The following is a 26,820-nucleotide window of genomic DNA, read 5'->3' as shown; positions in this document are numbered from 1 at the left end:
CGTCTAGTGTTAAAATATGTCAATTCTGAGTTAGTATATTTCTAAATTATGCCAATGGCACTTGTAAGTTGTGATGAACCTAATTTTGTCATTACTTGGTTTATTGAAGTTGAAGTATAGGAGACTATCTCTATCTAGTTCTCTTACTTTGCTCAAAGTTCGTTTGATCAAGTTGTGAGAATATCCTCTTTTAATGAATCTCTCACTTATTTGTTTTGCGTGATATTCGAATTTGATTCTTGAATATACATGAATATAAAGTAATCTCTGCATACTTTACTATCTTGCCTAGCATTGAGATCTTGGGCTGTCTCCCGCATTAACATATACACAGAGACACTTGCTGTCTTCTATGTACCCTGTTCTTAAGCCGCATATTTTGATAAGATTTATTGATGTTTAATCTCCTCTCTCTTTTTGCAAGCTTGCCTTTCCCCTTTTTTTATCTACCGCAGTGGTATAGATTTTTTAGGTGTGTAGAATATTATAGGTACTTGAATGTTTACTTGTATATGTCTTTTGTCCTTTGTAATAAACCTATATGTTTTTTTGCTGATCCTGCATATGCACTTGTCCTTTTTGTGAAGTATTCCAGTCTCTATATTTTTTTTTTCTCTCTCAAATATGGGATAAAAGAGTGCTGAAACCCCTCTCACTTTTCAGAATCTTATTTTGATTTCTGATACATTTCTCTCTTTTTCTATTTGGATCTATATTTTATTTAGAGGGTCTGCACCAGAACTCTTTTGCTGGCTCACTCCCGGCTGAGCGTCTATCTATTGATATTTTTACTCCCCCTTGTTTCCATTCACTGTATGTATGTGAATACTTAACCACTCCCTGCCTTGCTTTAGTATTATATATATATATATATATATATATATATATATATATATATTGTCTATTTGAATCAATATAGATAGATAGATAGATAGATAGATAGATAGATGTTTTCCCTGTTGCAATAAATAACTAAAACAAATTATTAGTAAATTTGAAAGGTGGGAATGGGTATTGGGGAAAAGCACTAGTGAGCCTTAATTATCATATTTAAAAAACATATGTCATACATAAAAGGATATAAATGTGTATAAAGAAAAAAATGGACTACTGGGATCTAGCAGAACACATCTAGGGCCCGATCCGATATGCAGCGTCGCCGGCGACGCAGAAATTTGAGCTGGTTTGGTATCACATATACGGCGTAACATAGAAGTTACGCCCGTATATTTCTGCCTTCGCCTGTAGTTTTTTGGGCCATAGGCAGGTATACCAAACCAGCGCAGTTTGGTATCCAATATACAGCGTAAGGACTTACGTGGCGAAAATGGAGAAATCTTACTCCATTTTCAACTCGTCACAAAATGCAGCCGTAGTAAGCCTTACGCTGTCTATTGGAGCCCCGTAACTCCCTAAACTACCTGCTAAATAAACCTAACGCATGCGCAATGTCTATCTACCTGTCAACCGCGATCCCCCGCCGCAATCCCTAATAAAGTATTTTACCCCTAAACCGCCGCCCCCGGACCCCGCCGCCACCTACAATAAAAGTATAACCCCCTAATGTGATCCCCCTACACCGTCGCCAGCTACATTACATACCCCCTAAAGTGAGCCCCTACCCCGCCGCCATCTACTTTACCTACCCCCTAAAGTGAGCCCCTACCCCGCCGCCATCTACCTTACCTACCCCCTAAAGTGAGACCCTACCCCGCTGCCATCTATCTTACCTACCCCCTAAAGTGAGCCCCTTACACCGCCGCAATCTATTTTAAAAATATTAACCCTAATTTAATCCCCCTACACCGCCGCCAGCTATATTAACTATATTAATCCTAATTATATTAGGGTTAATATAGTTAATATAGTTATTATATTATATATATTAACTATATTAACCCTAATTATATTATGGTTAATATAGTTAATATCGTTATTATATTATATATATATTAAGTATAATAACCCTATCTAACTCTAACATCCCTAACTAAATTCTTATTAAAATAGATCTAATTAATATTAATATTATTAATTAAAATATTCCTATTTAAATCTAAATACCTATAAAATAAACCCTAAGATAGCTACAATGTAATTAATAATTACATTGTAGCTATTTTAGGGTTTATATTTATTTTACAGGTAACTTGGCATTTATTTTAACTAGGTACAATAGCTATTAAATAGTTAATAACTATTTAATAGCTACCTAGTTAAAATAATTACCAATTTACCTGTAAAATAAATCCTAACCTAAGTTACAAATACACCTACACTATCAATAAATTAAATAAACTACAAATATCTAAACTAAAATACAATAAAATAAACTAAACTAAATTACAAAAACAAACACTAAATTACAAAAAAAATAAAAAAAAATAGAAGATTTTTAAGCTAATTACACCTATTCTAAGCCCCCTAATAAAATAATAAAGCCCCCCAAAATAAAAAAATTTCCCTACCCTATTCTAAATTTAAAAAGTTAACAGCTCTTTTACCTTACCAGCCCTTAAAATGGCCATTTGCGGGGCATGCCCCAAAGAAAACAGCTCTTTTGCCTGTAAAAAAAAAAAAACACAATACCACCCCCCAACATTACAACCCACCACCCACATACCCCTATTCTAAACCCACCCAAACCCCCCTTAAAAAAACCTAACACTAACCCCCAGAAGATCTCCCTACCTTGTCTTCACCCAGCCGGGCAGAACTCTTCATCCGATCCGGGCGATGTCCAATCAAGCGGCAGTGAAGTCTTCTTCCATCCGGGCGATGTCTTCAATCAAGCGGCAGTGAAGTCTTCTTCCATCCGGGCGATGTCTTCAATCAAGCGGCAGTGAAGTCTTCTTCCACCCGGCAATGTCTTCAAGCAAAGCAGCATCTTCAATCTTTTCTTCGCTCCTCCGCCACGGAGCATCCATCCTGCATGAAGACTGAACTAGGAATGAGGTACCTTTAAATGACGTCATCCAAGATGGCGTCCGTCGAATTCCGATTGGCTGATAGGATTCTATCAGCCAATCGGGATTAAGGTAGAAAATCTGATTGGCTGATTGAATCAGCCAATCAGATTCAAGTTCAATCCGATTGGCTGAACCACTGCCGCTTGATTGGACATCGCCCGGATCGGATGAAGAGTTCTGCCCGGCTGGGTGAAGACAAGGTAAGGAGATTTTCAGGGGGGTAGTGTTAGGTTTTTTTAAGGGGGGTTTGGGTGGGTTTAGAATAGGGGTATGTGGGTGGTGGGTTGTAATGTTGGGGGTGGTATTGTGTTTTTTTTTTACAGGCAAAAGAGCTGTTTTCTTTGGGGCATGCACCGCAAAAGGCCCTTTTAAGGGTTGGTATGGTAAAAGAACTGTGAACTTTTTAAATTTAGAATAGGGTAGGGAAATTTTTTTATTTTGGGGGGCTTTATTATTTTATTAGGGGGCTTAGAATGGTGTAATTAGCTTAAAAATCTTGTAATATTTTTTGTAATTTAGTGTTTGTTTTTTTTTGTAATTTAGTTTAGTTTATTTTATTGAATTTTAGTTTAGATATTTGTAGTTTATTTAATTTATTGATAGTGTAGGTGTATTTGTAACTTAGGTTAGGATTTATTTTACAGGTAAATTGGTAATTATTTTAACTAGGTAGCTATTAAATAGTTATTAACTATTTAATAGCTATTGTACCTAGTTAAAATAAATACCAAGTTACCTGTAAAATAAATATAAACCCTAAAATAGCTAACATGTAATTATTAATTACATTGTAGCTATCTTAGGGTTTATTTTATAGGTAAGTATTTAGATTTAAATAGGAATATTTTAATTAATAATATTAATATTAATTAGATCTATTTTAATAAGAATTTAGTTAGTGATGTTAGAGTTAGATAGGGATATTATACTTAATATATATATATATATATATATATATATAATATAATAACGATATTAACTATATTAACCCTAATATAATTATGGTTAATATAGTTAATATATATAATATAATAACTATATTAACTATATTAACCCTAATATAATTAGGGTTAATATAGTTAATATAGCTGGCGGCGGTGTAGGGGGATTAAATTAGGGGTTATTATTTTAATAGATGGCGGCGGTGTAAGGGGCTCACTTTAGGGGGTAGGTAAGGTAGATGGCGGCGGGGTAGGGGCTCACTTTAGGGGGTAGGTAAGGTAGATGGCGGCGGGGTAGGGGCTCACTTTAGGGGGTAGGTAAGGTAGATGGCGGCGGGGTAGGGGCTCACTTTAGGGGGTAGGTAAGGTAGATGGCGGCGGGGTAGGGGCTCACTTTAGGGGGTAGGTAAGGTAGATGGCGGCGGGGTAGGGGCTCACTTTAGGGGGTAGGTAAGGTAGATGGCGGCGGGGTAGGGGCTCACTTTAGGGGGTAGGTAAGGTAGATGGCGGCGGGGTAGGGGCTCACTTTAGGGGGTAGGTAAGGTAGATGGCGGCGGGGTAGGGGCTCACTTTAGGGGGTAGGTAAGGTAGATGGCGGCGGGGTAGGGGCTCACCTAAGGGGGTAGGTAAGGTAGATGGCGGCGGGGTAGGGGCTCACATTAGGGGGTTATAGATTTAATATAGCTGGTGGCGGGGTCTGGGAGCGGCGGTTTAGGGGTTAATACATTTTATATTGTTAGGATAGTGAGGGGGGATAGTGGATAGAGGGTTAGACGTGTCGGGCTATGTTAGGGAGGCGTGTTAGACAGTACGGGTGATTTTATAACTTTAGTCAGGTTTTGTAGGCACCGGCAGTTTCTAAAGTGCCGTAAGTCACTGGCGACTCCAGAAATTTGTACTTACGCAGATTTCTGGACATTGTTGGTTTGTCAGACTTACGGCACTTTAGCCTCTGACGGCGCTGTATATAGGATAGCTCGAGTTGCGAGCTGAAACTGTGGGCGGCGGGGGTTCCCTCGCTTGCGCCGCAAACTACAATCTTTATCGGATCGCACCCCTGGTGAGCCAATGACAAGAGCAATATGTGTGTAGCTTCCAATCACCAGCTAGCTTCCAGTAGGGCATTACTGCTCCTGAGCATACCTAGCAAAAGTTTTCCAACAACATATACCAGAAAAAAAAGTACATTTAATAAATGAAGTAAATTGAAAAATCTATTAGAAATGCTCTGTCTGAATCATAAAAGTTTAATTTTAACTTTTATGCCCCTTTAACTTAGGGCCTTGAATACAAGTTGACTTTATAATTATACAGTTTGGCCGCTAAAATTTAGATACATTTCTAATCAAAACATGATTGTATCTTCTGTTTCTCAAGTGAATGCCTCTAACATTAGAATTTGTGTATTCTTTATATCTATAAATCTATGTTGTTTTTTTTATCAAATTTGATCTATACCTTTATAATCTTATTTTTGTTTATGTTTTCATAGAAAAAATCAACACCATCTACAGAAGCTCCAACAGCCAAGAGGCCGCCTGCAAAGAAGACAATGCGCTCAGTGAATGGAGGACCTGCACAGCCAGCCAAAGATTCAGAAAGAGAAGTGGAAATCCGGCTTCTGCAGGTGGAATGTGATGAATTGAAAAGCAGGCTGGGGTGCTTAAAGGTGAGAACCTGAAATCCTTCTATTTTTAAATGTAGTAAGCTAATTTTACTATGCTGTTTGGATACTTAACATTATCATGGATCCATGTAATGACTAAAACAGGTATACAACAACGGTAAAAACAATGATAAAAACAACAACAATTTGGATTGAAATCAACTGTAGAAATGAATAAATTATAGGTAACTTTCGAAACATAATGTGGTAATCGAATATAAGTAGTAATGTTATAATAATAATATGATTTAAACAAAAAGAAAAAGAGTTCTATTATGTCCCAGAATCCAATGGGCCAAACAGGAAGAGGTGTCACATCCATTTTTGGCGCCAAAACCTACCACCAATAGCATCACTTGGCACCCCATATAAGCTCCCAGTAGTTACACATCAGTATAGTCTTGAGAAAGGCCTTAAGATAGGCCGAAACGCGTTGACACAGACATACTGGTGAGCTTATTTTCATACCTTCTAAAGTGTAACAAACTTTATTGCACTATTTTTTGTTTCTGTCTTTTCACAGGTTTGGATCGTTTGTTTATTATCAATTTTTGTGTATTTATTGTACCAACGTTTTGTTTTTCACGTGTCATTTCTCCACAACATATTTTGATATGGAAGGTTTTTCTACATAGACTTTTATTTTTATATTACCTTGGATTCTACTTTTGAACTATTATCTGCAATTTTTGGATCACCATTTCTGTTTTGTTTCTGGATCACTTTTTATATATGGATTTTTGGACTGACACTTTACACCACTAATTTTTTCAACATATGGATTTTATGGATTGTTGATTTATCTGATTTGGATCACCCTTGGTCACTGTTTACTTTCTCACTTGTACTTTGAACTTTGAATCATATTTGGGATTGTTTTTGCTTTGTTTTTTACCAATTGTAATTGAATTTTCACCAACCATTATTGCATTTTTTCACTCAGACACCATTATTATTGTTTCTACTGTGTCTATTCGCACCTACATCTACACACAGCAAGAGACCTCTGACCTAATTCGCAGAGGATCTCACTGACTTCTTATCTGTCTGTTTATCACTGTTTTTATCATTGTTTTTACCGTTGTTGTATACCTGTTTTAGTCATTACATGGATCCATGCTAATGTTAAGTATTTTAACTTTATCCACGTCTACTACCTATTTTTGTTTATATGCTTATTAAATTGTCCATTTTATTGAGATCAGTATTATATCGTTCTAGCCAATTTGAACCATTTTAGTGCACTTCTTCATCCTATTGGCCTATTAAGCTTGTTTTAGCGCTCACTCCATACCTTTTCCACTGTTTCCTCTTGTAGTCCGCTAGGGGACTTATTTGGTAGTGAGCTTTAGGCTGTCTTTTTAGCGCTTGGGACACTACATACATAGTACTTTACCATGCTGTTTTGCAGGTAAGATGGTTATTGTTGGCACTTACTTGTAGTAAGCCACAAAACATAAGTACACAGATTATTACAAAGTAATTTGAGGCCCCTGTATTTTATTTGTTATATATTAAACATGAAATTTTGATTAAAAAAAAAAAAAAAATAGGGACTTTTTTTTCAAGTAATGAATACCCAGCCAGTTGTTTTCATGACCTTCATTGAAGCATCAGAATTGATTAGCTCCTCCCCTTAAGCCGATCCAACAGGATCCACCAAATGGGGGCTTAAGATGGTTAAAGTGATGGTAAACCTTAACTAATCAAATGACATATATTTATTCTTTGCCATTAAAAAAGTATATGTGTACCTTTTCTGTTTTAATCCATCTGTGAAAGGGTTAAATCAGTGTATATAGTAATGCTTCTATTGCAATTTTTTGCCGGCCCATTTGGATGACTTTTCCAGTAAACATCCAATTAATGTGTGTGTCATATGACAATCTTGAAGTCCAGCCCCTTTAAAGTCTGTAGAAGTTCTATGTAGAGAGTTAATGTGACTGTTCTATACATCCCAACCCAACCAAAAGAGGAAATGAAGGGGGCTAGAGGATCAGACAATACCAATTAGGATTATAAATCTGTTATTATAATATATATATATATATATATATATATATATATATATATATATATACTGTGTATATATATATATATATATATATATATATATATATATATATATATATATATATATAAATCTTTTTAAATGAATATATATGTGTTTTTACTTGCTAACTAATATATTTTTCATTGCAACATTCTTATAGTCTGAAATTTACCTTCACTTTAAGTGTTATTTGGACGAAGATTTGTATATGCCTGATAAACAGAAGGTTTTTCTATTGGAATTTATTACATTTATTTTAGAACATTATTATTTTCAATATTTTGATGTTTTTTATCTCCAGATTAAAGAGACAGTCATGGGAACCAGGTTCGCTCCCAGTTTTACAAATTTATTTATGGGTAAATTCGAAGATAGATGTATTTACAACTGCAACTGGGAAGTGAACCTGGTCTTTTATGGCTGTTATATAGATGATCTTCTGTTTATATGGAGGGGATCTCACTCATTGGCTTCAGACTTTGTAAAATATCTTAATGACAATGATTTTGTGTTACAATTTTCGTCTAATATACAGGGAGTGCAGAATTATTAGGCAAATGAGTATTTTGACCACATCATCCTCTTTATGCATGTTGTCTTACTCCAAGCTGTATAGGCTTGAAAGCCTACTACCAATTAAGCATATTAGGTGATGTGCATCTCTGTAATGAGAAGGGGTGTGGTCTAATGACATCAACACCCTATATCAGGTGTGCATAATTATTAGGCAACTTCCTTTCCTTTGGCAAAATGGGTCAAAAGAAGGACTTGACAGGCTCAGAAAAGTAAAAAATAGTGAAATATCTTGCAGAGGGATGCAGCACTCTTAAAATTGCAAAGCTTCTGAAGCGTGATCATCGAACAATCAAGCGTTTCATTCAAAATAGTCAACAGGGTCGCAAGAAGCGTATGGAAAAACCAAGGCGCAAAATAACTGCCCATGAACTGAGAAAAGTCAAGCGTGCAGCTGCCAAGATGCCACTTGCCACCAGTTTGGCCATATTTCAGAGCTGCAACATCACTGGAGTGCCCAAAAGCACAATGTGTGCAATACTCAGAGACATGGCCAAGGTAAGAAAGGCTGAAAGACGACCACCACTGAACAAGACACACAAGCTGAAACGTCAAGACTGGGCCAAGAAATATCTCAAGACTGATTTTTCTAAGGTTTTATGGACTGATGAAATGAGAGTGAGTCTTGATGGGCCAGATGGATGGGCCCGTGGCTGGATTGCTAAAGGGCAGAGAGCTCCAGTCCGACTCAGACGCCAGCAAGGTCGAGGTGGAGTACTGGTTTGGGCTGGTATCATCAAAGATGAGCTTGTGGGGGCTTTTCGGGTTGAGGATGGAGTCAAGCTCAACTCCCAGTCCTACTGCCAGTTTCTGGAAGACACCTTCTTCAAGCAGTGGTACAGGAAGAAGTCTGCATTCTTCAAGAAAAACATGATTTTCATGCAGGACAATGCTCCATCACACGCGTCCAAGTACTCCACAGCGTGGCTGGCAAGAAAGGGTATAAAAGAAGAAAATCTAATGACATGGCCTCCTTGTTCACCTGATATGAACCCCATTGAGAACCTGTGGTCCATCATCAAATGTGAGATTTACAAGGAGGGAAAACAGTACACCTCTCTGAACAGTGTCTGGGAGGCTGTGGTTGCTGCTGCACGCAATGTTGATGGTGAACAGATCAAAACACTGACAGAATCCATGGATGGCAGGCTTTTGAGTGTCCTTGCAAAGAAAGGTGGCTATATTGGTCACTTATTTGTTTTTGTTTTGTTTTTGAATGTCAGAAATGTATATTTGTGAATGTTGAGATGTTATATTGGTTTCACTGGTAAAAATAAATAATTGAAATGGGTATATATTTGTTTTTTGTTAAGTTGCCTAATAGTCACCTGCACACACAGATATCCCCCTAAAATAGCTATAACTAAAAACAAACTAAAAACTACTTCCAAAACTATTCAGCTTTGATATTAATTAGTTTTTTGGGTTCATTGAGAACATGGTTGTTGTTCAATAATAAAATTAATCCTCAAAAATACAACTTGCCTAATAATTCTGCACTCCCTGTACAACTTTCATGTATTGAATTTTTAGAAGTCCTTTTATCTTGGGACATTGAGAATAAGGTTAGCTCTTGTACATTCTATAAAACAGTAGATAGTAATAATTTCCTTAATTTTAGCAGTAACCATTTACATAGTTGGAAAACTAATATTCCGTACAGCCAGTTTAGAAGAATTAGTGGGAACTGTACAGACATTAGTAAGTATGATTCTCAATCTGAGATTATTAAAGCTAGATTTAAGGATAAAGGATATCCATCCCAATTCATAAAAAAGTGTTATAAAAGAGCAAGAGTCCTGTCGAATACTAAAGTATTTCTATTTTTATTATGAATTTCAACTCTAACTATGGGGCTATTAAGAAAAATTTAAATAAGCATTGGCTCTGCCCCTTACTATGAAGGGATCCTATTCTAAAAACAAATTTTGGGAGATAAACCTAGATGTTTGTTTAAAAGGGCCACTACTTTGAAACAAAAATTGGCCCGTAGTAAGATTGTTAGATTTAGAGGAAAGTTGAGTCTGAATAAAGTTAAAACATCATCAGATCTACCCAAAGGTTCCTTCAAAAGTGGTCACAAACAGTGCAACTTGTGTAAATTTATTACACGTGGAGCCAAAAGTATTATAGCGCATTCTACAGGGGAGTTTTTTCCACAAACACCAGGTTAACTTGCAATTCTAGTTTTGTGATCTATGTCCTTACCTGCAAGTGTGGGATCCAGTATTTGGGTCGTACGACTTGAAGGGTTAGGTAAAGATGGGGAGAACATTATAGAAATATTATCAAAGGGTCCATTAAACATGATGTTTCAAGACATGTTTGTCTGCACCACAGGGATTCCAATGGCACATTTAAGACTACCCCTAGAAAATATTTAATCATAAGGGAGTTACAATAGGTTCATGAAACTTAGAGAGAAACCTATTGGATTTTCAAGTTTATTTCTCTCCATCCGTCTAGGTTGAATGAAACTATTGATTTTTTTAATATACCACACAATATTTAGAAGGGTTAAACTCACTCTCAGTGACTGCTACCCATTGCGCAAAATAGATATCATATATATTAGGTACTATTTACTATTACTGTTTAGTTTCTATCATATCATTGTAAAAATATTTAGTTCATAAAATATAATTGTGTATATGTCAATATATATATATATATATATATATATATATATATATATACATATATATACCACGTGATTAAGATGTTAGTTATCTATAGGGGCAGGTCTTCCCTTTTTTATCTAAGGGTTGGTCCACATTGTCCAAACATACACATAGGTAAGTTTATAGGATAGTACACATATAATTAGCAACAATTTTCTTAGGTATCATAATTAGTTTAGTTAAGATCAATAGATAATACCATATAGTATATCACTGGGTATTAAGGCATATTTTGGGTTGGTTCAAATTGTTCAATCAAACAAATAAACACATTTATGAAGTTACTGAGGAAAGGGAGATATTCATGTAATTGTAGAATTATCACAAGGGAGGTATCATTTTGTCTAGATTTGTCTAGATTTATTTATAATACACATGAGCTATTTTGAGTATTGAGGCATATTTTTTTCTGATTCATGTTTACTTTTTTTAAATTCATGTTGAATCTATCACATATTATCACATTGAGGCTGTTATATAGGTTTATCCCCACATGAATATATATATATATATATATATATATATATATATATATATATACATATACATTTAGGTTGGTCCATATTGCCCAACCACATACAAAGGTTTGTTTATGTTGTCACTGAGGGTAGGTGATGGCTAATTGTAGACCATATTTACAGGCATTGAGGCACATAGATTTATCACATAGAGCTTGATGCATTTTTTTATATAAGGGTTGGTCCATATTGTCCAATCATACATATAATTTAGTTTAAAGTAAAGGAAAGTACTGTACACATTTTTATTAGCAACAATTTTCTTAGGTATCATAATTAGTACACATCACTGGGCATTGAGGCATATATTTTTTTTTCAAGGTTGCTCTCTATTGTCCAATCACAATTTTTGTGACACTTTTTTTCAAATTCTGTGGCACTTTGGTTTAATTTTTGAAATCAGAAAGATGTTCACGCATAATTAATGTATATGTTTAAGCCTTTATAGCGATCATTTCTCATTTTTACACTGCAATTATATATCCTTTTTATTATGATTATGTGGCTTTTTATTTTACTGTTTTTGTCTTAAATTTTTTTAATTGATGAATTTGACATTAGATCATAGATTTTGTTACATTTTTGTCATGGATTATGTTCACAAATGCTACATTGGCATCTGTGAGGCAAATCATTGACTTAGTCATCTTTTTGATTGTGAAAAACAAACCTTTGCCACATCAAATTACATAATACAATTTGCCTTCAGCACAGGATGTTTACCAGATTTTGCTACACTCCAAGAACTTCTTTAAAAAATATTTTATATCTGGCTATGGAAAGATATTGTTATTAAATATTACACTGACAACAATATTTTTGCCCCAAAAAAGGACTTCAAATGTAATCTTCTTCAGAAACTACTAAACTACTAAAACAGTTATCAATCATACAGCTTGAGAAAATTCATCTTGTTACTTCTCTCAATCTAATCTTTTTTAGAAACAGAATTGAACATACAAATTGTTACTTTATTCCTCTCATCCAGAAAGAGGATTCTAGGGGACAGGGGAAACCCTTCATCTTTATACTCATCTACACTATTTCTGGGGGTAATTCTATAACACTTAATTGAGACAAAACAATTTAGCTGACAAAGATGCTGGGCCGTATTTTCTCCATAGGGTTTGGAATTAACATGTTTATATTCTTCCACCTGATACAAAATATAATATAACTAAGATGTTTTTCTTTTAATACAAAATATCTCTTAACTTTATATTATATATAATATTATAATTCCATTCACATTCTCTACAGAAGTACGATCATCATACCTACACCTTCTTCATGAGTTTGGATGTTTTTAAAAAAAATAAAAAAAATAAACTAGTGATTTTATTTTTAGATATTTGTTCACAATAATTATTTATATTAAATGGGCTAGGTGCTAGTAAGTTTCCAGCATTTTAGGTAAGAACGTCATAATGTCAAATTATTGAAAAGAGGAGCTCAAGTCTTGATTACCCAACCTTTTTTAAATGTTGGGTAAGAATGGATTTTATTTTTTTTGCTGATGGTTTAGACCCTTTATTAAGCAATACAAATATTATATATACTTCTATGTAATTGTCAAAAGAACAATCATTTAGCAAAATTAGGTGCAAGCAATTTGCATATACACCTAAGTCAAGTATCAATAGTTGTAGACAGAGAGGAAAAGCAAAGTAATAATTCTAACTGAGCTTGACTCTTTGACAGCAATAGGACAGACAATTCATCATCATGGCAGAAAAAGCTTTGATCATGGCCTATTAGCTAGGAACAGCTTCTGTTGAATATAAAAGAAACATACCATGGGCGCGATCCGATATACGGTGTACTTTTCGGCGCAAGCGAGGTAACCCGCGCCGCCCGTAGTTTCACCTCGCTCATCGGGGTATTACATATACCCTGCCAGCAGTTGCTAAAGTGCCATAAGTCGGACAAACTAGCAATGTCCAGAAATAAGCGTAAGTACAAATTTCTGGAGTCGCCAGTGACTTACGGCACTTTAGAAACTGCCGGCGCCTAAAAAACTAACTAAACTTTTAAATCTCCCGTAACTGTCTAACACGCCTCCCAAAAATAGCCCAACACGTATACCCCTCTATCCGCAATCCCCCCTCTCACTCCTAACAATAAATGTATTAACCCCTAGACCGACAACTCCCCACAACGCAATAAGCCTAATTATTAACCCCTAAACCGCCATAGCCCACACCGCAATAAACCTATACTAGTATTAACCCCTAAACCGCCGCTCACGGACCCCGCCGCCACCTATATTAAATTTATTACCCCCTAATCTGACCCCCCTACACCGCCGCCACCTATATTAAATGTATTACCCCCTAATCTGACCCCCTACACCGCCGCCACCTACATTAAATATATTAACCCCTAATCTGACCCCCCTACACCGCCGCCACCTATATTAAATATATTACCCCCTAACCCTAACACCGCCTAACTTAATTATTATTTAAATAAATCTAAATAATATTATTAACTAAATTATTCCTATTTAAAACTAAATACTTACCTATAAAATAAACCCTAAGATAGCTACAATATAATTAATAATTACATTGTAGCTATTTTAGGGTTTATATTTATTTTACAGGTAACTTTGTATTTATTTTGGAAAACACAAGGTTTGCAACCGCACTACACAAGTACAAGGGGAGTGCCTATGTATATCTACTGTAGGTTCAAATGTAGATATGGGCTGGGGTGCTTATGCAAGAATCAGAGATTCAGAAAAAACTTGAGCCAAAAATATAGATTAATGGCTCGGTATAGGATGCATATATTTAGCACTTCCTATCCCCTATATATGGTTCAAGACCTGGAGTGGGAATGTTGTAAGTGTGGGGTGACGTGATGCTTAAATTAAAATCTAACTTTTATTTCAACACTTAAAAACAAAATACCACATGCAATTTAAAAACACAAATTGGCATAGAGCATATTCTGAGAGAGATTGGGCTATAATAATATTAACTGTACAATCTTGAGAGAGTAACCACTTGGAAGAATGTGTATCGTTGCTAGGATACCTGATTATGATGATGTCCAAAATATTGGACAGTTGTGTATCCTTGTCTGTCAAGTATATGTGTTACTGTATCTTGCAGTACATATATATATATATATATTTGATTCCAAAAATTACTCTCTTAGGGGGAATTTTTGACCCCTGAATTCCCTTGTTTAATATAGATATTGTAGGGAAATAATGGTGGGTAGTTATTGTAATGATTTGCTAATTACTTTCTGTATGGTGTACAATTGTATCTTTTTGTCCACTATATGTCTATTGGTAGAACTATATAAAGATAGTACTTATTGGAATAAATTCCACAATTACCAGTCTAGGAACATTATCCACCTACTATTTAAGTTCTACAATTTAGAGTATATATTGTGAGGTATTGTATGTTTGCATAATATTCACATACTGTAATATTCACATACTATTCCAGCTGGATAATGGCTGGAATAGATCACTTTATTTTAGTTCCAAAGTAATATATATGTATGTGGTCTTCTTTAACACATTGCTGTTTATCCAGTAGAAATTTCTACTGAGTTAGCATTGTAGAATCATTGGTTTAAAATAATAAATTTGATGTGATAAAGTTGTGTTTTGTTGTTACCTATCGTTCATACATACAAATTATTAGAATAGTTGGACACAATGATCTCTATATTAGTTCAGATTGTTTACTAAGTACTTTTGGACTTGTGACAAATAGAAGTATTTTCTATACAGCACTGTAATATGAGGAAAGTATTTTTATATATCGTATCTTGTAGTTGAGTATAGATATTTCTTATATACTTGTATTAAACTGAATGTTGAACCCGCTTGTTATAGAAACTAGTTGTTGTTTGAGTGAATATTGGTTTTATCTTAGTGAAAACCTTTGCTAGAATATCAATGCATTTAGTTACAACTAGTTTGTGTTTTGCGGTTACTTATATATACAAAATACTTTATTACGTATGTATCCTCAATAATCTCTGAGGTATATTACGTTAGTGCTTTTTTATGAGTACCTTTAGTGATTTCAACGGTATATTGTACCTTTTGTTAAACTATTATTTTTAATATACAATCTAAAGCATATTCTGGTTAGCTTTTGTTCTTAGAGACTATTGGTGGATAGATTCTAGCGTAAAGCTCATATATATCTAAGTCTCCATATTTTGAATACATAAGCTCATTCTTATTGTAATTAGCTTCAGTTTTTAGAGGCTGTTGGTAAATGTGTTAACGTGAAAACCGTGTATGCCTTAGTTTAAAATACATTCGGTGTAAAGTCTAAAGTATGTTATAGTTAAATTTTGTTCTTAGAAAGTGTAAGTTATTATGTTATGGCGTGAAGACCATGTATCTGTAGGTCTTACAGATAGTGTTCAATCTGACACTGGCAATACTTTAGCTTTAACAGATTGCTAGGTTTGATCAACTGCCACCGTCTCAAAGCTCTCGTTATGCTGTTAAATAGGTACTGCAATACTATTCAAATACTGATGCCCATATTATTTTACAAATACTAATACCCACATTATTTTTCAAAAAATTCCCAATCTCTATTTGTTTGTACTTAATTTAGCGTTTTGTTCATATTGATACAGTCTAAGTTCTATGTTCATTTGCAACTTAAAAACACATATAACCGGCTGAAATTGAATTATCAACCTTTCCCTATTTCCGCTGGAATAGTATGTGAATATTACAGTATGTGAATATTATGCAAACATACAATACCTCACAATATATACTCTAAATTGCAGAACTTAAATAGTAGGTGGATAATGTTTCTAGACTGGTAATTGTGGAATTTATTCCAATAAGTACTATCTTTATATAATTCTACCAATAGAGATATAGTGGACAAATAGATACAATTGTACACCATACAGCAAGTAATTAGCAAATCAATACAATAACTACCCACCATTATTTCCCTACAATATCTATATTAAACAAGGGAATTCAGGGGTCAAAAATTCCCCCTAAGAGAGTAATTTTTGGAATCAAATATATATATATATATATATATGTACTGCAAGATACAGTAACACATATACTTGACAGACAAGGATACACAACTGTCCAATATTTTGGACATCATCATAATCAGGTATCCTAGCAACGATACACATTCTTCCAAGTGGTTACTCTCTCAAGATTGTACAGTTAATATTATTATAGCCCAATCTCTCTCAGAATATGCTCTATGCCAATTTGTGTTTTTAAATTGTATGTGATATTTTGTTTTTAAGTGTTGAAATAAAAGTTAGATTTTAATTTAAGCATCACGTCACCCCACACTTACAACATTCCCACTCCAGGTCTTGAACCATATATAGGGGATAGGAAGTGCTAAATATATGCATCCTATACCGAGCCATTATTCTATATTTTTGGCTCAAGTTTTTTCTGAATCTTTGTATTTATTTTAACTAGGGGGGTCAGATTAGGGGGTAATTAGTGATGTCGCGAACATAAAAATTTGGGTTCGCGAACGGTGAACGCGAACTTCCACAAAAGTTCGCGAACCGGCGAACCGCCATAGACTTCAATGGGCAGGCGAATTTTAAAACCCACAGGGACTCTTTCTGGCCACAGTAGTGATGGAAAAGTTGTTTCAAGGGGACTAACATCTGGACTGTGGTGTGCCAGAGGGGGATCCATGGCAAAACTCCCATGGAAAATTACATAGTTGATGCAGAGTCTGGTTTTAATCCATAAAGGGCATGTTTGGAATAACGTGCTTTAAAACATCAGGTATGATGTTGTATCGATCAGGTAGTGTAAGGGTTACGCCCGCTTCACAGTGACAGACCAAACTCCCGCAGTGGGTACAACATCATCATCATCATCATCACACCGTACGTCCATGTGTGTAATGCTGCCTGACTGAGACATATCCCTGTTATCTACATCCTCTGGCAATAATGGTTGCGCATCACTCATTTCTTCCAACTGATGTGTAAATAACTCCTCTGACAGATCAAATGAAGTGGCTGTGGCTGTGGTGCTAGTGTTGGTGGTAGCGGCAGGCGGGCGAGTGGTATCTTGAGAGGTGCCCGAAGCTAAGCTGGAGGAGGATGGTGCGTCAAGGTTCCGAGCGGAAGCTGTAGAAGATTGGGTGTCCTGTGTTAGCCAGTCAACTATGTCCTCAGATCTTTTCGAGTTCAGGGTACGTGGCCTCTGAACACTGGGCATTATTCTAGGGCCAAAGGGAATCACAGCACCACGACGGCTCCTGCGGGGTGGCCTGCCTCTGCCTGTCATTTTTTTTTCGATTAGTGGTACTATGCGTGCAAGCTACTGTGACAACAGATATGAGTGGCACTGTGCACTGGCAGAAGTTGGCAGAGTAGACGCTGTAGGCCTGACACACACGCTTGCAGACAACTAACTGCTATTCAATCTATTACAGTAAAAAAAAAAAAAAAAAAATTTTAATGTACACTACTGTTACACCAGATATGAGTTGCACTGGTGTGACACTGTGCCCTGGCAGGCCCTGAAAAATCTGTTACACATCTACAACCACCAAAAAACAACCATGCTAAATAGTTTCTAAATTTTGTCCTGAGTTTAGAAATACCCAATGTTAACATGTTCTTTGCTTTTTTTGCAAGTTATAGGGAAATAAATACAAGAAGCACTTTGCTATTTCAAAACCACTTTTTTTCAAAATGAGTGCTAGTTACATTGGAACCCTGATATCTGTCAGGAATACCTGAATATCCCTTGACATGTATATATTTTTTTTTAGAAGACATCCCAAAGTATTGATCTAGGCCAATTTTGGTATATTTCATGCCACCATTTCACCGCCAAATGCGATCAAATAAATAAAAAATTGTTCACTTTTTCACAAACTTTAGGTTTCTCACAGAAATTATTTACAAACAACTTATGCAATTATGGCATAAATGGTTGTAAATGCTTCTCTGGGATCCCCTTTGTTCAGAAATAGCAGACATATATGACTTTGGCGTTGCTTTCTGGTAATTAGAAGGCCGCTAAATGCTGCTGCGCATCACACGTGTATTATGGTTAGCAGTGAAGGGGTTAATTAGGTAGTTTGTAGGGAGCTTGCAGGGTTAATTTTAGCTTTAGTGTAGACATCAGCCTCCCACCTGACACATCAGACCCCCTGATCCCTCCCAAACAGCTCCCTTCCCTCCCCCACCCCACAATTGTCCCCGCCATCTTAAGTACTGGCAGAAAGTCTGCCAGTACTAAAATAAAAGGTTTTTAATTTATTTTTTTATTTTTTATAGCATATTTACATATGCTGTGTTGTAGCATCCCCCTTATCCCCCAACCTCCCTGATCCCCCCCCAAGACAGCTCTCTAACCCTCCCCATCTGCCTTATTGGCGGCTATCTTGGGTACTGGCAGCTGTCTGCTATTATTTCACAGTCAAAAAAGTGTTGGTTTTTTTAAATGTACACTACTGTATGAGTGGTGGCACTGGGCAAGTGGGCACAGTATACGCTGTGAGCCTGACACCAGGAAAAAAAAAGCAGACTGATGTTCTAGCCCTAAAAAGGGCTTTTTGGAGTGCTGTCCTTACAGCAGAGATCAGATGAGTCCTTCAGGACTGTAGTGGGCACTGAATACACTAGCCTAGCTATCGATTTCCCTATTAAATCAGCAGCAGCTACACTGTCCCTCCTCTCACTAAGAATGCAGCTTCCAAATGAATCTAAAATGGATGCTGTGCAGGAGGTGGGAGGGTCTGGGAGGGAGTGTCTGCCGCTGATTGGCTGTAATGTGTCTGCTGACTGTGAGGTAAAGGGTCAAAGTTTACTCAATGATGAAGAATAGGGGGCGGATCGAACATAGCATATGTTCGCCCGCCACGGCAAACACGAACATGCTATGTTCCCCCGGGAACTATTCGCAGACGAACTATTCGCAACATCACTACTTCTAAATAATGGGGTCACATGTCACATATATATTGATATATATATGCTCCACTAAGCACCAGGAAAGTTATTGGTTGGGGAGGGTTAGTAATCTCATGCTTGTTTAGTTGATTATCACAAAATGGCAATCACCTACCAAATGTACTAATTATGGGCTATATTACGAGTAGAGTGCTAACAGTTTGAGCACGTCAGGTTTTTAACTTGTATTACAAGTTGAAAGTTAACGCTTGAGTGCAATTGAAGATAACGCTCATTGGGTTAGCGCAAGCTCAGAGCTCTGGTTAACTGTTTTGCAAAACAAAAAAGTGTCACAAAACACATCCAAAATATATTACAAAGTACAGTTACACTCATAATAACACCATCTAATAACAAATATTAAAAAAAATATTGCACAAAAAAGTTCTAAGGGCTCAAAGCAGGGATGGGGAACCTTGGCCCTCCTGATGTTTCAGAACTACCAAGGTTCCCCATCCCTGGTTTATATATATGAGGTTTCAGGTGTTAGGGGAAAAAGGCAGGCAAAGGGCCTTTACACTTCTGTCGCCTCCCTGTCTGGCCATCAACCCACCACCTTGCTATTGACAAAGCATGCCAGACACATTTTTTAGCAGTGGCTCAGAGATTTTAAGGACCCAAATAGCAGCCCTGGCCCCTGTCTGAATGAGACCTGTAAGCGGCTCCTCTATGTGGCCACAGATTAGAATCCCTGACTTGTTCAGGAGCACATGGCACAAGAGGAGGAGGCTGCACAAATCCTCTCTACCCCCAGAGTCTCAAAATACTACACAGTGTGCACAGGGCAATATATATACACAGGTGGGCACCACACAATTTGTTGCAGAGCTATCAGTGTATACATATTACCCTCCTCCAGGATGGAACATTCATGGACTTTGATGTCACTAGCCTCAGTAACCACATCCGGGGTAGGTGTCACCCTCCACAGAGTACCAGAAGAAGAAACATCTCCAGATGTCATCTCTACTTTGCCAACCTATTGGGCAGTGGTATCTCCTGATTTGGACTTGGAATGCCGAGTTTGAAACAGCCACCTTGTCTGGGCAAGGCAAATTTGCCCTGGTAAAAGAGCTCAGGGACCCCCAAAGTGTGGGCCTCACTTGCCCTGCCCATAGGTCAGGCTGCCTGTCTGACACTTGCTGCTTCTTACTCACTCTGAAGCCTTCCAGAATTCTGGGAACTTTTTGATCTGGGAGCAGCAGGACAGACACACAAGGCGGAGGGAGGGGGACAGTCAGCCAGGGGGAGTCTTGGTGTATCCCCCCGCACAGGTCACCTTAAAGCGCAGGAACTGGGGGGCCCTTTCAGACGCAGCATTCAGAGTTCAAATCAGGCATTATTGTGATTCACATAGATAAAATGGGAGTATAATGCAGGAGCCTGCATTATACTTCCATTAGCTATGCAAGTCACAACAATGCCGATTGTGACTGCCCATCTGCTGTTTAAAAGACACTGTGTGCAACGATAGGAAGAGGATGGAAGAGCTTGCTCTGTACTGGACTCCTGGGGCTGCAGTCACAATAATAGGGGCAGTGTTTACACGCATATGAACTGGGGAAGACATAAACTTAACTAGATAAATCCCCCTGCCCCGAGATTTTGTAAAGTGTGGCACTACCTGGGGGCTTTCTTTGCCTGGTTGCATAAAAGTAATTTATTTGACAAATTCAATGTGACAACAAATTATCAGACAATGGACAGTTAGTGCCGGCACACCCCGCTCTCAGCAGCGGTAGTACCAAAGCTCAAGAATAAGTTTCCAAATCCATTCCACCAACCTACTAAGAGAAGCCCGAAATCTGAGTCTACTGCTGCTTAACTGCCGTTTCGTCCGGTCCCCCCTGGTTTCTCCCCCGACACCAAGTACCAACTTCAGTGTGCTCCTCTCTGCAGCTGCCACCTGCTACTCATGACTACCGCGCTGCAGACTTCTCCCAGTCCCAGACTCCTCTCCTACTACTGACACTAGACCTAGTGCACATGCAGTCAGTCACCAGGAGGCTGACTCTCTAGCCTATCTGCACGACGGTGCATGCCAATTGCCAAAATAGGAAGTTCCCAGACGGCAGTGGGCAGGGTCAGACTTTGTTTCCAATAACTTTAATTCAAGCACAAACTTTCTTTGTCAAAGAAAGTTTGTGCTGGAATTAAAGTTATTGGATTTTTTTTTTTAATTTTAAATACATTACAAAACACAACCTGAAGTTGGGCCCTCCTATGGGAGGGCCTCCTGGGCCTGGTCGCAGTCACGACTGTTGCATCACCGGTAGTTCCGTCCCTGATTGAGATACATACATATACATGTCTAAAGATGTATATGTATGTATATATAAATATATATACAGTTGTAACCTTTCCTCTTTCTGACCACCATCTCCTTACTTGCAACATATCATCCCTCCCTACAACTCTCCCTCCTTCTGCTCCTCACACCAAACTTCACAGAAGCATTACGTCATTAGATCAACAACAGCTTTCTAATTCCCTCAAACCTCTCCTCTCATCATTCTCCTCCTTTTCATGCCGTGACCAATCTATCTGCCACTAAAATTCCACCGTTACATCCGTCCTTGACAATCTCGCCCCTCTTACCATAGCTCGGAAATCAAACACTCATCCTCAGCCCTGGCATACTCCTCTGACACGATACCTACACAGATGTTCCCATACTGCTGAGCAGCACTGGAGAAAATCTAGGAGTTCAGCTGATTTTCAACATTACAAATTTATCTTGAACTCCTACTACTCTGCCCTTAATTTCCATAAGCAACACTACTTCTCTACTCTTATCTCTACTCTTATCTCTAATCTTTCTTCAAACCCAAAATGTTTGTTCTCCACTTTCAATACTCTTCTCCGCCCTCCCCCACCTCCTAATACAACTTCTCTGTCAGCTCAAGACTTTGCCAACCACTTCAATAACAAAATCAACTCCATCAGAAATGAAATCAGCTCTCAACATAATTCCATTCTCTCACCCCCTCAAATGCTCTCAATCAACCACAACCCACTTAACCTTAAACTTAGCTTATTCTCCCCTGTTACTAAGGAAGCAGTTTCAGCACTTATACTGCGCTCTCACCTCACTACCTGTCCCCTTGACCCTATCCCCTCACAGCTTCTCCCCTCCCTCTCTGCCACCCTTACCCCTATACTCACACACACTTTCAACCTCTCCTTCAGCACCGGTATATTTCCCTCATCGCTGAAACATGCACTGGTCACACCTATCCTCAAAAAACCTTCCCTTGATCCTACCTCCCCATCCAACTACTGCCCTATTTCCCTCCTCCCTCTTACATCAAAGCTTCTCGAAAAACTAGCTTATGCACGCCTATCCCATTTCCTTACAATAAACTCCCTCCTTGACCCATTGCAATCTGGATTTTGCCCCCATCACTCCACAGAAACATCAATTGTTAAGGTTACCCACGACCTACTTACAGCAAAATCAAAAGGCCACTTCTCTCTGCTTATTCTCCTTGATCTGTCCACAGCCTTTGACACTGTTGACCACCCTCTCTTGCTCCAAACCCTCCAATCCTTCGGCATCTGTGACACAGCCCTCTCGTGGCTCTCTTCCTACCTGTCAAACCGTACCTTTAGTGTAGCCTTCTCTGGGGCCTCCTCTGCCCCGTCACCACTTTCTGTCGGAGTACCGCAAGGCTCTGTCCTCTGTCCCCTTCTCTTCTCAATCTACACGTCATCACTAGGTTCCCTAATAAAGTCCCACGGTTTACAATATCATTTGTATGCCGATGACACCCAAATCTACTTCTCTGCACCAGACCTTTCTCCTTCCTTGCTAACCCGTGTCACTAACTGTCTTTCTCACATCTCCAACTGGATGTCCTCTCACTACCTCAAGCTAAATCTCTCCAAAACTGAGCTCCTTATTTTCCCCCTTCTTCAAAACTCTCCACCTCCAATCTCTCTATAACTGTCGACAACTCCATCATTACCCCTACCCCGCATGCCCGATGTCTCCGGGTAACATTTGACTCAGATCTTTCTTTCACTCCTCACATTCAGTCTTTGGCTAAAGCCTGCCGCTTCCACCTTAAAAACATCTCTAAAATTAGACACTTCCTTACACAAGACACAACTAAGATTTTTTCCACTCTCTCATCCTCTCCCGCCTCGATTACTGCAACTCTGGTCTCCCCACCTACCGCCTAGCTCCTTTACAATCCTTACTGAATGCCTCTGCCAGACTCATCTTCCTTACAAGTCGCTCTTCATTTGCTGCACCTCTCTGCCAATCTCTTCACTGGCTTCCTCTTGCCTTTAGGATCAAACACAAAATTCTCACTCTGACATACAAAGCCCTCAACTGCACTGCTCCCCCCTATATCTCAGACCTTGTCTCCATATACTCTCCCTCCCGTCCCCTTCGCTCTGCTCATGACCTCCTACTCTCCTCCTCTCTTGTCACCTCATCACACTCCCGTTTAAAGGACTTCTCCAGACTGGCTCCTATCTTGTGGAACTCTCTGCCTCACTCCACAAGACTCTCTTCTAGTTTTAAAAGCTTCAAGTGCTCCCTATAGACTATACTGTTCAGGGATGCATACAACCTACGCTAACCTTTCTTTATACCAGTTCCTCTCCTCCATTGCTTTCCCCTGAACCCCCTTAGCATGTAAGCTTAAGAGTCCAGCTGTTTGTTGATCACCTTTGCAAGAGCTGACTACAACAGTGCAACTCTTGGCAGAGCCTTCTACCCATTTGATCCCTATAACTGTTTTTTTTGTACTCCGCCTTTGTTAATAGCGCTGCGGAATCTGTTGGCGCTCTACAAATAACCGATAATAATAATAATAATAATCAAAATTATTCAACCCCCATTGCAAATCAGGTTTTAAAATTTACAGACTTTCAGCTGTTTGCAATGAACAAATCAAACTAAAGCAATTGAAATAGCTCAACACAATGAATGCTTCAAATGGTTTCCTAAAATTCAACTGAAAATGCAACTTTTAATGAATTCTGCAGTCTCAAAATTATTCATCCCCCTAAATAGAATTCCTTACAACAGCACAAATATGCAAAACATCTGTTGTCTTAAGCACACCTGATGCAACTAATCAAGGGCTTCACTAGAACACATTAAATACCTGAACTGGCTAGGGGCCACGTTTGACTGCATGTTAGAAATATGGCTAAGTCACAAGAATGGTCCAAAAAGTTAAGAGACAAGATCATCACCCTTCACAAACAAGGAACAGGATACAAAATGATAACGAAGGTGCTGAAAGTTCCTAGAGACACCGTTGGAAGCATAGTTTGCAAGTTCAAAGCTAAAGGAACAGTGGTTACACTACCTGGACAGGGCAGAAAAAGAAAGCTATCAACGGCTGCAACCAGATTTCTGAGAAGGCAGGTTAAGAAAAACCCTTGAGTGACTGCAAAAGACCTGCAGCAAGACTTGGTGGCAGCGGGCACTAAGGTTTCAGTTTGCACAGTAAGGTGCTTACTAAAAGCTGATGGTTTCCATGCCAGAACTCCAAGATGCACACCACTACTGACCCAAAATCCAAGAAACAAGCTACAATATGCTCAAAATCATATAAATAAGCCACAGAAGTTTTGGGATTCTGTTCTGTGGAATGATAAAACAAAACTGGAACTTTTCAGCCAGATGGATCAGCAGTATGGAGGAAGAATAATGAAGCATACGCTAAAAAGAACACTCTGCCTACACTACAGTTAAACATGGTGGTGGCTCGTTGATGCTCTAGGGTTGCTTTGCATTCTCTGACACTGGAAAACTGGAGCATGTGGAAGGCAAGATGGATTCATTGAAGTATCAGGAAATCCTTGGAGAAAACGTCATGCAGTCTGTAAGAAAGCTGAAGCTTGGGAGTCATTGGACCTTTCATCAGGACAATGATCCCAAGCATCCGTCAAATTCCACCAAGGCTTGGTTGCCGAAGAAGTCATGGAAGATTCTACAGTGACCACCACAGTCACCTGACTTGAACCCCATAGAAAATCTCTGGAGGCCATTGCTCATGAAGTATGAGCTAAGATTCATAACAGCAAAAGGGTGCTCTACTAAGTACTAAAGATGCTTTCCATGAAGAGGTTGAATAATTCTGAGACTGCAGAATTCATTAAAAAAAATTACTTTTTAAGTTGAATTTGAGGAAACCACTTGAAGCATTTGTTTTGTTGAGCTATATTAATTGCTTTTCTTGGATTTGTTCATTGCAAACAGCTAAAAGTCTGTAAATGTTGACAATAAACCGGCATTGCAATGGAGGTTGAATAATTTTGATTACAACTGTATAAATATATATATATATATTTGTGTCACGTAAAGCAAAAACTCTGAGAAACATATTATCACCCTCCATGCTGCCCAGAGCTGTTAATGACACATGGTTACAAAAACGTAAGGGATGTTACAAATGTAATGCCTCACGATGCAAGACGTGCTCTCACATTGTTCAGGGTAATACCTGTAGATCTGAAGCACTAGGTAAAGTAAGTGATATAAGATATTTCATAAATTGCAACAGCACACACGTAACTTACCTATTGACTTGTCAGGGATGTAATATTCAATATGTGGGACGTACCAAACGATCCTTGAAGGACCGGGTCATGGAACATAGAGGACCCTGAGTCAAAAACGCCCATTGCCAAACATTTCAGATATTTTCATAATTCTGATAAATCACTTTTAAAAGTACAGGGCATAGATTTCATACCAAGACATCCCCGGGGTGGAGACAGGGAAAAGAAACTTGATGAACGAGAGGTTTTTTGGATCCTTCATTTAAAAACCAGGGTACCTACGGGTTTAAATTCCAGAATGGATGTAAATATGTTTATTCAACGTTGATAGATCGCTCAAAACGTACTGCAATAAAAAGAAAAGTTTTTCAATATGTACGAGTATTATCTAATAATCTCTTTATAAAATTTCCTTTTTTTAACAAGGGTTGCATACATTTGAGTGAGGATTAGGTCTTGATGTCCAATTAAATCATATACCAACATTCATACTTGGGTTCTTTATAATATATGCATTATTTAATTAACATTTTATTAGTTTTAGTAACATGAAATAATAGCATAATGGTTCTATAAAATTGAGACAAAATAAAAGAATTGATGTTGCAGTGTACACATATTTTTGTAGTGGGTGTAATATAGAGTGGCTATATAGATTAGGATTTTTGTGTTTTGGACAGGAATTTAGGGGTTAATGAGAGGTGTTTTTATTGATGTTATGTCATTGGACAGAAATCTGTATATTAAGAGCACTTTCACCACCTGTTCCCTATCAGTGAACAAGTGCCCCAGAGGCATGAAACGCGTATGATGTCACAGGAGGTGATGTTCCCCCTGTTCCAGTTCATATAAATTGTTTTTACCAAGTTGCTGTATGAGGATTATGTTTTTAGCATCTACCGAATAAAGACTGGCTTTTTACC

The 26,820-nt window shown here is 37.9% G+C and overlaps 1 protein-coding gene across 2 annotated transcripts in view; it reads left to right on the top strand.

Annotated features, from left to right (window-relative positions):
- Window positions 1-26,820, top strand: part of RIMBP2 (RIMS binding protein 2) — a 1,089,352-nt gene that overhangs the window by 270,451 nt on the left and 792,081 nt on the right. For both annotated transcript variants that reach the window (XM_053701856.1, XM_053701857.1), the window contains one exon: window positions 5,403-5,579. In XM_053701856.1, the coding sequence (XP_053557831.1) occupies window positions 5,403-5,579 (177 nt within the window). The remainder of the gene's footprint in view (window positions 1-5,402; window positions 5,580-26,820) is intronic.

This window comes from Bombina bombina, chromosome 2, assembly GCF_027579735.1.
Source record: "Bombina bombina isolate aBomBom1 chromosome 2, aBomBom1.pri, whole genome shotgun sequence".
Lineage (NCBI taxonomy): Eukaryota > Metazoa > Chordata > Amphibia > Anura > Bombinatoridae > Bombina > Bombina bombina.
This window is presented reverse-complemented; position numbering and strand designations above follow the sequence as displayed.